Below are 14116 nucleotides of genomic sequence, written 5' to 3' on the forward strand. Positions count from 1 at the left end.
ACCTCTATGTAGCCTAAGCAAGACATGTAGAAGTAGGATGACACAGAGGAGCTTGGCAGAGGAAATGAAGTTCTTTCTCTTCTTACTGTACTCCTCCCTAAAAAGAAGAAAACACTACAGCAGTCCAAGAAACCGTCAGCCAGAATCCTCAGAGAGGTCAGAATCATTTGCGATGGCTATCCCAGGAGGTGGGAGTCTGAGCATCTATCTAATCACATCTCAGCCTCTTTGGAAAGGGCTCATTTGTTAGGAATAGTAGGAGCGGGCCAAGGGGACACTGCAGGTGATCTGGTTCTCAGGACCTGGGCTGGTCTGGGTGCCCATGCCCTGGAACCTGGGGGACATGGGACCCAACTCAAGTCTCAGGATCTGGTGAGTAGCACTTCCTATCCTGGCTCCAGGGAAGCCTCTCAGTGATTCTGTAACAAGGATCTCTGGGATCTGAACAGGTTGGATAAATGCTATTTTGAAGTAGAAAAAGAGCAGTTTATGACCCCATTCATCATCATTATTATTATTAATTATTGTGTTAAAAAGAAGACAATCACACAAAGTCTCTTCAGTTGAGACTGTTGTCTTAATCAACCTGTGTCCCCATCTCGTAGGTGTGAGGCTGTCCATGCCGAGGTTCCATGCCAGGTTCAGGGACGGGCTGTGCTCTGTGGCCCAGGGGGCGGACACTGTGCTTTGGCTGGCCCTCGCCCCTGCTGCCTCCATGAAGCCCAGTGGCCGGTTCTTTCTAGGTGACTTCCTCCTTTTGTGAAGGCAGCCATCACCCTCATTCCTTAAACCACATGATGGGGACCTCTTGAGGTGGACTGTCCTTCTCATGAAACTTGAGGTGGTGGTGGGATTGTTCCCCCATCCCTGTGTCTAGGCTTCCTTGGTACGATGGTGCCTTCACCTGTTAAGGTGAGTTTTGTTAAGCGTTTCACCTCTGTTTACCCTCTTCTCCTGCTTTTTTTCATCTGTCTTTATGAACTCAGTGGGGCCCTTGAGGACAGAAGTCCCCAGGCTGTGACCCCTGTCATTAAAGTCCTGGCCAGGCCAGACCTTGTGGGTGCCAGGTAGAGGCATTTCCACCTTGGAAGCCCAAGAGAATGGCAGCTGTCCAAAGCAGCAATACGAAATGAACATGGTGACTGTGCTTTCTCGTTTCTGGAGGCAGTGATCTGTTCAGGTTTTGGTCTCTGGGCAGGATCCTGAGGGCAAGCTCTGAGAGGAGACGGGCAGGGAGGAGATGGCAGCAAGAGAGAGACCTGGGGTGGAAGCTAGGGTCTTCTCTCCGGTTCTCTTTTCCCATCGTGGATAACCACGCCATCTTGAGCTATTATATCCCAAGATGGGATAACCACCCCATCTTGAGCTATTATGAAGCTCTGCGGCCCCTGCGGGGAGGGGGATGGTGTGCCTTCCCCGACTGTGCCCCTACCCCAGCCCTGGCTGCTGCCTTCCAGTTCCCAACACACCACGCTTCCCGCACCCAGCCCCTCATGGCCGGGTCCCAGGCCAGAAGACCCTCCCCTTGGCCACCCGCAGAGCTCCTGTCCTCCACCCCTCAGTCTCCCTTCAATGATGCTCTTCTGTGGGGACCCCTGAGGGCAGACACACTGTCTAACTCCCGTGTGGGCCCCTCCCCGGCAGGTGTAGTGAGATGACTGACCTGGGGCCCGAGTGCGGCAGCCACCAGGGAACAGTCCAGGCCGCTGCGGTTCTCACCTTTGTGTTTTCTCATTTTTAGATTGGAAATCGGCTGCCACACCCTTGTCTCTTGCTAGAACGCCCTCCTCACCAGCTGAAGAGGAGAAACTAAGTGAAATCCTGGAAGAGCTGGCTCAGAGATTTAAATAGGCCGGGCCAGAATCCCCAGAGAAAAAGCGAGCAGCTGCGGAGCAGGGGCAATGAGCAGACTCCGCTTCTACGTCCCCTGAAGACACCCCTGTGGCAACGAGGCACCTACGAGCAGCAGGAACTTTGATTTTAGAATAAATATGACTGTCATGGGGGCCAAGCTAAACTTCCTCTTCTACAGCAGGTTCTTTTCCTGTGTAAATCTCATTATTTGAGAATGTGGTAAAATTCTGCATGTAGGATTAATCCACATTGTCAGTGTGAGGGGAGCACATGTGGGAGAAGAGCAAATGCACCATGCAGTTCTGCACACCAGGAGGGCTCTGCCCCACATGTCCCCCTGTCCTCGGGAGCAAAGCGTAACCGGGGGACAGCGCCTCTTTACATAAACAAAGCACATGGGGGCCAGTCACATTTGCTTAGGGTTAGGAGTGGCTTCAATAAGGCACCTGTCACGTTGGTGCCACAGCTGGATGAAACCTCTAAATTATACCATTTTACTTCCTAGTGACTCCCGGGCAAGTTGTACCCAATGGACAGATTTAGAATATGTCTACACACATTCTTGCTGTTCAAAGTGACATAAACCTAACTCTGCACCTACAGGGGAGGAAAATCCAGGTGAGCATAGCTCGGCTAGTCACATGGTGCAGCTCCTCAAAGGTGCTCAGATCCAGGCCCTCAGCCAAACAGCCCGAGTGAGGAAGGGTTTTCTTCTGGATGCATCTGCCTGAAAGGCCCGCGAGCATCAGCTCCATTTGACTGCAGTTCTTTTTTCTGAGGGAGGACAGAGGGGGCTCCTGGGGCGCTGGTGCGGGTGGGCTGTGAGGCAGGGTGCCACCCGGGGCAGGAGCCTCGGTGTAAAGTGCCATCCAGCTACCCCGCTCACTGGCTGTGGCATTGTGCAGGCCACTGATTTCTTCCCATTTTCTTATCCACGGATGGGCCTCATGAGTTTTCAGAGAGGCTTTTCCTGGCTGTGTTTGCTCTTAAGCCCTCTTTTTTCTCATTTGGAAAGTTTATCAACCACAGTTAAAGCAGACTTATGTGAAAGACAAAAAATAAAATGGACTACACGCCACAGCCCATCTGCTGTATTTGGAGTCCGGGGTGAATGGTGGCTCACCTTTGTCTCCGGACTGCTGCTCTTCCTGGGGGTCCTGACAGCCAGATGCAGGAGTGGCCGGGAGACGTACCCCCCACCCTCGCGGCTAACACCAAGGCAGGGCTTGGAGTGTATGTGGTCACGTGTTACAGCCGGGCAACAACGACGGGACCACAGTTTCAGGACGGTTTCCAGAGGTTTATTTTACACCATGGAGGCGACTTTGCACAGAGTCTCGTACGGTGGTAACGGCTACATGTACAATTCAGTTGGAGGGAAGCACAGTGGGAAAGGAGGTGGGGTTCTGAAACATTCGCGACATTCAGCAGCATTTGAATGTAGAACTGGAAACAGACATTTTAACTTCATAGGAAATTTTTGCTCAGTCCCACCCAATCGTGACATTCAGAAGTCAGTGTCAGGACCACTTGGTTTGGTTGGTGGAACCGGCGACAGAGAACCACATTTGAGAAATATGTTCCAACTTTGGGCTTATTACAGTCTCAGCCTGACCCCTTGGAGAATCTTTAAAAAGAAAGAAAAATATCCATAAAGTAATATGCCCTCTGCAGCCAGGTTCCAGTGTGGCCACAGACACACAGGCAGGCAGAGCAGAAGAGCCACGTCCCTGGTTATGGATCAGTGGTCGGCAGGCATGGTGTGGGGCTAGCACCTTCCCTGTTGTCCAGTTAATAACAGTCTTTGCACTTCTCATAGAAAGATTTTCTTTTGCAAAATGACAATACATTGAAAAGTCATTTAAAAATCAAGGCAAATGGCATAAAACACAAATACACATTGAGAGCACGATGGTTACCAGTGACGCAAGTATTTTGGTCTGTACTTCATACTGGTGTATGCTACTGACTGACATAAGGCCGCCATCCGTTTAAACGGAAAAAGTGTACCTAAGTGAAATGCTTTTTTCAAACCATTTTCCCTTTTTGTATTACAGTTCATTCTCTCGTGCTTCCCAGAGAACCAAGAAAAACGGTGGGTCGCGGGGGAACGGCAAGAATCGCGCATATCAAGATCAGATTCTAAATTTAACCTTTGAAACCAGCCTGCAGTTTCCTGACTTTTTCTCCCAAGAAAGTCAGATACACTTGACTCACAAAGGTGAAAATTTTAAGGTATCTGTTTTTAATGAGATGGCACCATGGTTAACTTCCACCTTCACCATCTTTTTCATACCTTCAAGGCTCTACATAGAAAAATGCAGAAAACAATTTTCCTAATATGACAGAAGAAAAAAATGTCAGGCTATGTTCTCATTTATCTGAGTTAAGCCAGCCACGTGTGGGTCGATCACTGGTAATGGTTTTGGCCAGTGCGATAATAAACAACATTCATGGAATCACAGGATCATGGGATTGGAAGGGATCCTAAGAATGAGTATCGAATTTGACCCTTACTCCAGGCTTTACTCTCCTTTCCACATCACTGACAAGGGGCTACCTATGGTCTGTTAAAACATTCCCTGGCATGAGAAATGCAAAGAAGGGATCTCACTCCAATTTTGGACAGGTCTAATTTTTAGATTCTCCTTTGATGTGCTAGGTCTAAACAGGCTTCTCAGTGGACAGGATAATGTTTAAAGACAAAATTACAAACTAAAACGCTGTATTGGTAAGTATTCACTTGGTAGTTCTTGGTTGTAAAATTGAGCTAAAGTTTAAACATGAACACCGATGTTCCTGAATTAAGTTATGGACTATTATACTTGGGTACTCAAAGAAAAAGGCAAACGGATGGAACGGCAGGAAGTAGAAGGTGCCAAGCCCCATGGTGGGAGGCTGAGTGCCCCTGCCTTGGCAGAGCCAGGTCTCTGAGGCAGTGGGTGACTGAGCCATTTGTACTGTCACTGAATTGAGAAAAATGTCCCCTTCCACTTGGAGAGTACCACTGCAATGAGGATTTATCACATTTGCCACACTATACTGAAATGACTTATTACTTGCAAAAATGATTTAAGGCCAAGAGGGAAACCGAGGGCAGCAGTTGCCTTTTCTGTACCAAAAGGTTTGGTGCTGCCTGTTAGTGTGATGCCACAGTTGTCTAAAACAATCTCCTTCTGCCACAGGTCAAGGCCTTTCCATTTTCAAAGGGGAGTAGCTTAGCTCACGCCATCTGTGTAATTATGGAATTAGCATGTAAGTAGTTCCAGGTCAAGTCCATGCATGCGTGGTCGACCTCACCGCCTCCAGTGAGGGGCTGTGCACCCAGAAGCTTCAAAAATTAGTTATCATGGGTCATTTTAAGATAACAATTCGAGGCATTTCCAAAGAAAAAGAAACTTTGATACTAGCTTTGACTACAGGAAAACCTGACTCTAAAATTGATGGGCCTCTTAGTAAACAAACCCCTCACGACCAATTGAGTGCTGCCTTCCTCTTTTCCCGTCATGAGCATCTGCATCTCAAAGTGACCAGAGCTCAGCCTCCCGGACTGCAGCTGAGCACTCCTATTCACTGGCAACTCCAGACCACCTGTGGTTCCTCGCACCAGGCTGATGCTAGATCGTGGGCCTCTGTTTATGCATTTTCTGCAGCTTGGAAAGTCACTTCCTTACTCAACTAAGGCTTTAACACTTGGTTCATCTGCTAAGTCCCTCTGGCCCCAGCCACAGTGCAGCTCCTGGGAGAGACCCCATATGCACCTCTGTTATTGAATTTGCCACATTGTACTGAAAATGATCTATCTACACATCTGTGTGGCCTCTGCACAGGCCTGGCAATGGACCTTGTCACCCTAGGACCTAGTTCGAAGCCTGGCATTTGGTGTACACTCAACAAATGGTTGGTTGAACTGGATTAGAATTTCAGATCATCTAAATAAGTATTAAAAAGGAATTTAATTTCTGTGTTTTCCAATCAAGTTGCTAGATAGCCATGCTTTCACACAAGGAAAAATTTAACATTATTTTTAAGGAGAGAAAAGAATGTTTTGGCAAAATGCTTTCATGTTAACATGTGAATCTTAGTGAATAAGGCTATTTACATACAATAAAACTACCATGAAAACCAAAGGAATCTCATTTAATGAATATTTATATCCAGTAACTTTAACACATAGTTTAGAGCTATCTCTCTGCTTAAAAGTCCAAATTCAGACTTTAAAAACAGATTACTGTTAAGCAAAAATAAATAAATTTCAAAACTTGAAAATGTGATGTTCCACAGGAAGGGCATACTCTGTGGGCCCAGAGACTCACTCAAGGCCAGCTTGTAATCAGTCTTCAGACAAATAGGATAAGGTGCATGCATGTTCAGTGCCCCTGGATGCCCACTTTAACACTGATGCTGTGTGGTCTGTGGGGAAGAGTGTAGGGAGGAGTCCACGCTGATGAAGATCTGCAGTAACCGCCTCGCCACACAGTGTCCACCTGCTCACAGCCACAGGGCTGGGGCAAACGCAGAGTCTAATTTACCAGTGCTGAGAGGAACAGATCTGGTTCCCGAGGGCCCTGTCTCTAGGCGCTGGAAGTCACTTCTCCCACTCATGCCATTACCAGGTAATGTTTGAAAACAACTGTTCCTTGAAAATTCTTCTTTTAGATTCTCTTGTTTATCCCTCAGCTATTCTATTTGCTTGACAGGACTAAAGTGTTTTGTGCTTGAACACTCTAAATTTGTGAAGATCCCTTCCAGTTGTGATTTTATGATTCTTTAAATAATTCAAATAATCAAATGAGAAACACATCATGGTTGACTGACTTCACATAAAAAGACACACAACTCCGAGGACTTAATGTAAAACCACGTTAGCTACTGTGGAGACATACCAAGGCAGTTAAAAGGTTCCAGTAACATCATTTCTTTGGAGAAACTGAGAACATGTGATTGGTTTTATCTTACCAAAGGAAGAATAACTATGTGCATATATGTGCAATTTTGCCACTTCCCAACACAGCCATGTTAGGCATCACTTGCCAGAGCTTCTGTAAGTTGAAGTAATAGAGCAAAAATATATGTAAAGTGCAAACCCAATAGGGTAAAACAAGAACTGTGACAGTTAACCTAGACAGGAGAAAAGTCAAGTGCTGGTGCCAGCTTTCATTCCTCGCGAATGAAGCCTCCATTTCCATAAAATGCTTGGAAGGCACCCAACACCAGCACATCTATCTGAGTTAGAAAAATAGTGGAGACACGCAATGTAAAATTCAGGCATTCACAGTAGTATAAACACACACAGCTGGTTTGCTAAGCACTTCTCATTAAATTCAAGCAACCAGACAGATGAGGAGAAAGAAAGGGCAGAGCAATGGATCCTTGACATATCTGTGGTTTTCTGACTGTGACTCTCATCATCAATGAGGTGTCAAGTGGTTTCAACTTGAGTGGCTCTGTGGACTGGGGTACAGCCAGGCTGGGAGGGAGATGATGACAGTGAAGTGTGGGGTCACAGACAGAGTGTACACAGAGCATGGTGTACACATGTGACCCGACAGGGACAATCGGCATCCCAAATGGGGTATGAGCTCATCTAGACCTCACTCAGATCCGTGCCAAGCCTGCAGGGTGCCTGATCTCCTGCCTCCCTAATACTGTGTCTGTCTTCCTCTCTATAGAGAGGCCATGCTCCAAAGTTCAGGAAAGAGAAACAGAGATCTATATATATTACTCATTTCCAACATAGCTCTCTATTATGTACAACTTAGTAATGGCTGCAGGTTCTAGTAATAAACTATAAAATATATATCTGAATATTTTAAATTTAATTCTCTTTTAAAGCTCTCACAGAGCAATCATGCAGTAAAGAGTCAGATTAATTCTAACAGCTTGATGGCAAGTGAGGGTAATGTGGAAGAGGACAGTGAAGTGACAAGTGGTACAACTACCACGTACGTGCACACATGCATACAACCTTGGGGTATGGTCACATGGGCTGATCTGGTCTGATGTCTCAGGCGATGGCTGTCATGTACTGTAGCTGACTGGGGAACACCCACTGCTTCCCAATGCTACAGCAGCAGAATCATCACTAGGAAGCGCCGTCCCATTCCCAGGAAGCATGCCGGGTCAAGGTCAGTGTTAGGGGTGGTCAGGGCTGGGAGTACTTTTCCCAGTTAGAAAGAAAAGTAATTAATGATCATGAGGGAAAAAATTGCTTTTCTGGAAAAGGGTGAAAAATAGGAAGGATTTAAAATACTACCACCAAAAAATTGTCAAATCAGAAGTGAACAAGACACTGTGGAGATGGGGCTTAAACAGGGATGGAAAATAATTGGCCTGCTTATCTGCAAGGCTTTATTTAACCTGGTGATCCCCAAGAGACTTAGTGGAGAGGTGAGAGTTGACGTAAAGTGCTGAGAATGGAGCAGGCACATAATACATGCTTGCCCACTCATTTAAATTCTATTTTTACAGGTGAAAATAAGATTTTTAAAAAAGGACTTCAATATCCTGAGTTGAGTCACTATACATAAGAATATTTTGCTTTATCAAGTTTGATTGGATTCCCTTAAAATTAGAGTTTTTCAAGTTGATTTTCTACAGCCCTTTTTTCACATTCCCAACAGAAACACAGCATGAGCTGTAGGATTCAGTACCTTTTATATCTCAGATCACACAGATCTAGTATGAAAGTATGCAGAGTGTTCTAGTTTTTAACGGGGAAGAAAATACAGATGGTAAGGAATAGAGCAGGATACAATCTCGTAGTAATGAACGTGTTTAAGTTCAGAGGTGATGTCACATGGAAAAACACATCTTAAAGATGCTTATTTTGAAGGACATAGGGTTTTTTGTTTTTAAATATTATGAGTGAGGGAGAGCTGGGTCAATAACATTAAAACATAAAAAGCTCAGAAGGCTCCAACTAAAGTAGAAATGGTCCAGGCACTGACAGTTGAAGCTCTGAGTTATAATAATCTACTTTCGTGATGACAATGGTTGGGAACAGCTTTCAGAGTTTTTTAACGTGGGAAAGAGAGAAAACTGAGGCAGAAACACAAAGTCATTTCTACTCAATAAGAACATGAATAAGTTAGACATTACACACAGATCATTCTTTAGGTGATTCAAGAAGTCAGCTGTTAAATCCGCATGAATGGTTTCCCAAAGCTCTCAATTGAAGAGGATTTCTATGAAAGCAGAAACGCTGTGAATAAACGTAAACACGCACATTCTGGGGAAGAGCAGATGAAGGTGAGGGTAGACAGATATACAGAGAAGAAAAAGATCCATGCCCAAGTGAAGAAAACATGAAACTGCTTTATAATGACCCAAAACACCCTGAACAGACATTTCCCTTATTTCTCCGACAGACAAAGTAACAATTAAAATGAACTGTTGAAAAATATAAAAATTAAACACAGCAGTTTTCAGTATACACAAAACAATGTAGCACAGCCAAACTGTATAAACCATTTGTTAAAAAAATATCTCCTTTTATATTGTATGAACAAGTTGAAAGAGTCCTCTCCAAGTGTTCATTCACAAGCTCACCACTCTGTGCGCAGGTAACAGGCAAACTCAGCTAGGTTCTTTAGCTTCTCACACGTCTGCTTTACACCTCCAGTAACAATCTGGATTGAACTGTTTCTTGAGTAAATACTATCTGATGCCTGGGAGTGTCATCAAGACACTACTGGGGTCATATCCCACAACTGTAAAAAAGAAAAAGATCTACAATAAACTAAAATAAAATTGTGTTGATGATAAACAGACCTTACAAGTGAATTCAAGTGACTTTTTCAATTTAATAAGCAACTGAATACTGTATTAACAACTTCAAAATCTGTAAAATAGTATCTTCCCATCAGAAAGTACAACATAAACCTCAAAAACATGAATATGGCAACTGGAAATGTTAATCCAGCTACAAAGAATAAAGGCATATTAGTCATTTAAAAGACCGAATGGGTACCAGGGATGTGCTATGTACAGCCAGTGCCCGGCATGGAGTGTTGTATGTAATAGGTTGTCAAAAATGCTCACTGCCGAGGGTAATCTGAGCAGATTTCATACAGTCTTGGTGCTCCTGTGTGTTTACACAGGGCCAAAGATGGAAAACTCCTAAAATAAGATAGCGTCCTACCTTAATAACCTTGTCAGTTCCCGAGGTCAGTAACCACCCTCTGGTTGCATCAAAATGCACATGCACAATGTTATGTTTACTGTCATGGAAGGTAGCCGTGGGCGCACGTCTGGAAGAAGCAAAGAAAGTTTCCAAGACTGAAAGGTGGTGACAAATGAATGAAGAATAACCAGGGTGACGTTAAGCTCTAATTTTTAACCAAATGGCTAAAACTGTTTCATTGTTAGAAATGCTGCTCAGATCTACCTTTATTCTCTGGTGACTTGGTATGATTCTTTTAAAAGTAAAAGGATTCTTATATTCTGCAAAATTGGAGAGAGATGATGAAATTGTCAAAAATCTTTTATAGATTATTTGTTGCTCTTATAGAGCTTATGAAAAACATTGTTTTTGACAAATTAAAAAAAAAAAAAACCCACCACAGTACTTTTGTTAAGTTTGCTCTCAGAGGGACTTGCTGGTAAAATATTCTATCTTTGCCTATTTAATTAAAAAAAAGCTTGATTGTTAAAATGCCTAAGATATTACTACCGCTGTAATCCAAGGGCTATATACTTTCCCCTCTTTTCGCAGGTTTAATGGCAGACTTACTTGTGCTGTAGTATCCCAGCACTTTAACAAACATCGTTATGTTTTGTGTTTTTTAATCTATGCATTTTTTTAAAGCAAGAAGGCCTGTCGATTGTGCCCAGGAGTTCTATATGCAATGAGAACGCTTCCGCAGAGAAGAGGCAGAAATTGACAGTGACACGGGAACGAGGACAGGAATAGCTGTTCTCTAATCATGTTTCGAGGGTTCTCACTCTCTAGTGGGCTCTCTGAAGATGGTTGTTTTCTTCTTTTTATCTATAGCTAAATCTGGGGAATAACTGATCTTCAGCATACTAAAAATGGTCACTTTAAAACATTTAGAATTAAGGTTTAGGTTTAATTTGCAGTCACTCTGAACCTCTGGATTTGTAACTTTTACTATAAAATGAAGACTTAAACTAGAATATCTCTAAGATCACATGCAGCTCTCATGATGACTGGAAAACAATCAATGAACAGAAACGCTTACTTATGTAATGGCATCTTTATATTTGATACATATAAATAACAATGAAAAATATAAATTAGGGTTATCTGTAAGAGAATACTTTATTAATTTGCCCAATTTTTTAAAAAAATTATTATTATTTTTATTTTTCCCCTCTTTAATTCCCCCCACCCCCAACTTCCATCCCTGACCTATGGATGTTGCTGTTTCCCCTTAAGAACTTGATCTCTGAAGGCGGCACACCCCCGGGGCCTGGTGCATGGGGGGCGGGGGGCGGGGAGGGGCTGGCACACCTAGGGTATGGTCCATGGCTCCACCTGGGGCGTGAATCCAGGACCTTCTGTGTGTAAAGCAGACGTGTTAACTACTACACTATGGAGCCATCCCAGGAATTTCCTTTAAATAGTGATTTATTCTGGTACTTTTTCTATGTTTCTATTTACATGCAGCTTTTAAGGCATCCATCACTACTTAAATGACTTTACTGTATACAAGGCGTTGGAGGTATGTGGGGCAGGGGCGGGAGAATTAGGCAGCCGTTTCCTATGAAATCCAGCTGTAATTCACTAAAGGGAAACTTGTTGCGGAGCATTCTGTTTACATCTGGGGCAGTTTTCAATTAGCTGACATGAAAGACACAGTATAGATGTGTCCCACTCTCCCAAGCACACTGATGTGCAGTAATCTAAGGCCCTGGGTTTCTGGGCAAGACTGACCAGCAAGACTGAGCAGCTAGGCAATTGGTAGTATTTGCCTCTTAGGTAAAGTGGCCTTGCTCCTCCTGGAAAATGAAGCCTCTGGAGCCTGGGGGCTGATTCCACTTCTGTAAAGATAGCAGCTTGGGCTAGAAAGTGAATCCTGGGCTACTGAACACTAGACATTTCTCGAGGAGATGGGCAGACAGAAGGCTCTGCTTAAAGAACCTGTATTTGTAATGCACATACCCCTGGGGTTGCGAAGAGCACAGAAATGCATTCTTTGCGCAGACTCTCTCCTCTCCCACCTCACAAGAGAAAAGAATCTATTGGTGGAAAGGAGGGCTTCGCTCACTTGCCCCAGTCTGTATTCTAAACCAGGAACCAGGGCACTAGCAGTCCTGACTGTAGTGTTGGGTGCAGCTCTCAGATCACATCCTCTCCTTAACCTTGACAATTCTGCAGACTGCTGGAACTTACTCTTCATCTGTGATGGCCTCATGGCAGCTGTCACAGACCCTCACTTCAAACTCGAAGCCCATCAGAGGGATGGAGGAGCGTTTGGAGCTGCACTTACCGCAGACAGCCTTCCCGCACTTGCGGCAGTGGTGCTGGAGGGAGAGAGAACAGGTATTCGTTAAGGCTGCTGGGCCTCACAGGCGTGAGCAACAGCATTCAGATGAGGACGCTAAACAAGAGTGCCCCAGAAAACTGAAAGGAACACACAACTGAAAGGTGTAGGATGAGGACTGCTGGGAATCCCATGTGACTGTGCCCCCTCCCACTGCCCCTTTCCTCCATCCTTGGTCCTTTCCAGTTACTATCTCTATGAACTCTAGAAGAACCACTCAGTGGCCAGGTTATTTTAAAGCTGAGTGTACTGAGGAAGTGCCATCTCCAGAAATTACACTTCTTGATGGAGAACATAAATGAACCCTGGTTCAATCCACTGTCTATACTCCAGCCATGCTCAACCTGGGTGAGCCATGAAACCAGCGTTTGGTTTCCTTGGGGAGGACCAAATCCAACCATGGAATCAGACTGAAAATGCTATGTATTATAAGTAGATCTAAATAACTAAAACTAAGACAGAAAGAGGGCAAGTAAAATTATTATGAAGAAATAAATACTACTTCTGTAACTTCATGGTAAGCATAACCCCTCTAATTTTAAGGTATATTTCAACAGATGCCACTAGAATTCGGAAATCATATCTCTTAACTGCTTACTGGGAATAAGTCACTGAATCCAGCAGGAAACAGCTAGAGTAGATAAAGGGAATAAATTAATGTGCAGTTACAAAGCGACTCTATGATAATAATTTACCCTTATTTCTTCTAAGATCACAAGGTAAAGTTATTTCCACACTATTACATTTTGATGAAGCAGCCATATCACGCACCTGTCTCAAGCCAATTTTCTTACTGTCCCACATTTGCTTGAAGTTCCAGAAGAAAGGCTGATCACACTTTTGGCAGGAATCGCTGTCCAACCATTCAGGGGTCTGTTAAACAAAGCACACAGCAGGTCACAGTGAGCAGCAGTGAGGAGGACGGAACCACTGACATCGATGAAACTTACAGAATCAGGATATGTTTATAAGAACCAGAAGTATGATTTCTCAATCATTTAAAAAATATTTACTGAAGGCTCTGGGGACATACTGGTGAATAAAAAGACTCTCATGAAGAATCATCGGGGAAGGTTAAACATGAAAATATTATTAACAACTAAATAAGTATAAGTGCAAAGGCCTGAGGAGAAGCACAGTGCTATGACCCAGGCTGGGTTCAGGGGTGTTCAGGAACTGCCGGGGCCATCTCAGCAGAGTCCTGACAGCCATGTTGAGAACTTAGGACTTTATTTCATATTCTCTGATCATATATAATTATATCTGCTCTAATTGTGTACAATTATATCTAATTACACATTACACATACGCACAGCTATCTGTGTTAGAGGGACAGAACCTGACCACAGCGAGTACTTGGGGGAGCTATCTGTCCACGATCCACTTGTGGTAGGGCCCAGCAGAGTTTGAAACTCTGCTCCTTGCCTCCTCACGGGTCACTCAATATTCTGGTTTCATTCACTATTTCCCAACCTTGTCACAAGTACTCTAAACTATGGCAAACAGGTCTACAAGACGTATTCAGCTTAAAGCTATTCTTTAGCAAATCTTTATAGACAATGCAGATACTGACTCTGCATCGTCTTTTAGAGTTCCATGTTCAAATCTGCAAATTCATCAGTTGGCCCTAGAGGGGCTGATCTCTTTCTACATATCACCAAACCCAAGGAATCTTGAAAAATAAACTCAACCCCAGAGTTTCCCAAAAGTTGAATTCCAGGAAACTTCAATTTGATTCTTACTGTAAAAGAGGC

The 14116-nt window shown here is 44.0% G+C and overlaps 2 protein-coding genes across 5 annotated transcripts in view; one reads left to right on the forward strand and one right to left on the reverse strand.

The window, feature by feature from the left end:
* DHRS12 (dehydrogenase/reductase 12) overlaps positions 1 to 1851 on the forward strand; it is a 45017-nt gene extending 43166 nt beyond the window's left edge. The window contains exons 8-9 of the mRNA XM_025044785.1: positions 606 to 743; positions 1742 to 1851. Of these exons, the coding sequence (XP_024900553.1) occupies positions 606 to 743; positions 1742 to 1851 (248 nt within the window). The remainder of the gene's footprint in view (positions 1 to 605; positions 744 to 1741) is intronic.
* A 1282-nt stretch (positions 1852 to 3133) lies between these two features.
* Positions 3134 to 14116, reverse strand: part of WDFY2 (WD repeat and FYVE domain containing 2) — a 154066-nt gene continuing 143083 nt past the window's right edge. For 3 of the 4 annotated variants that reach the window (XM_025044767.1, XM_006909006.3, XM_025044765.1), the window contains 4 exons: positions 13134 to 13235; positions 12212 to 12342; positions 9998 to 10106; positions 3134 to 9566 (listed from right to left, as the gene is read on the reverse strand). In XM_025044767.1, coding sequence (XP_024900535.1) covers positions 9537 to 9566; positions 9998 to 10106; positions 12212 to 12342; positions 13134 to 13235 — 372 coding nt within the window. In that variant the 3' untranslated portion in view covers positions 3134 to 9536. The remainder of the gene's footprint in view (positions 9567 to 9997; positions 10107 to 12211; positions 12343 to 13133; positions 13236 to 14116) is intronic. The other variant, XM_025044766.1, reaches the window with a different exon arrangement.

This window comes from Pteropus alecto, unplaced genomic scaffold, assembly GCF_000325575.1.
Source record: "Pteropus alecto unplaced genomic scaffold, ASM32557v1 scaffold413, whole genome shotgun sequence".
NCBI lineage: Eukaryota > Metazoa > Chordata > Mammalia > Chiroptera > Pteropodidae > Pteropus > Pteropus alecto.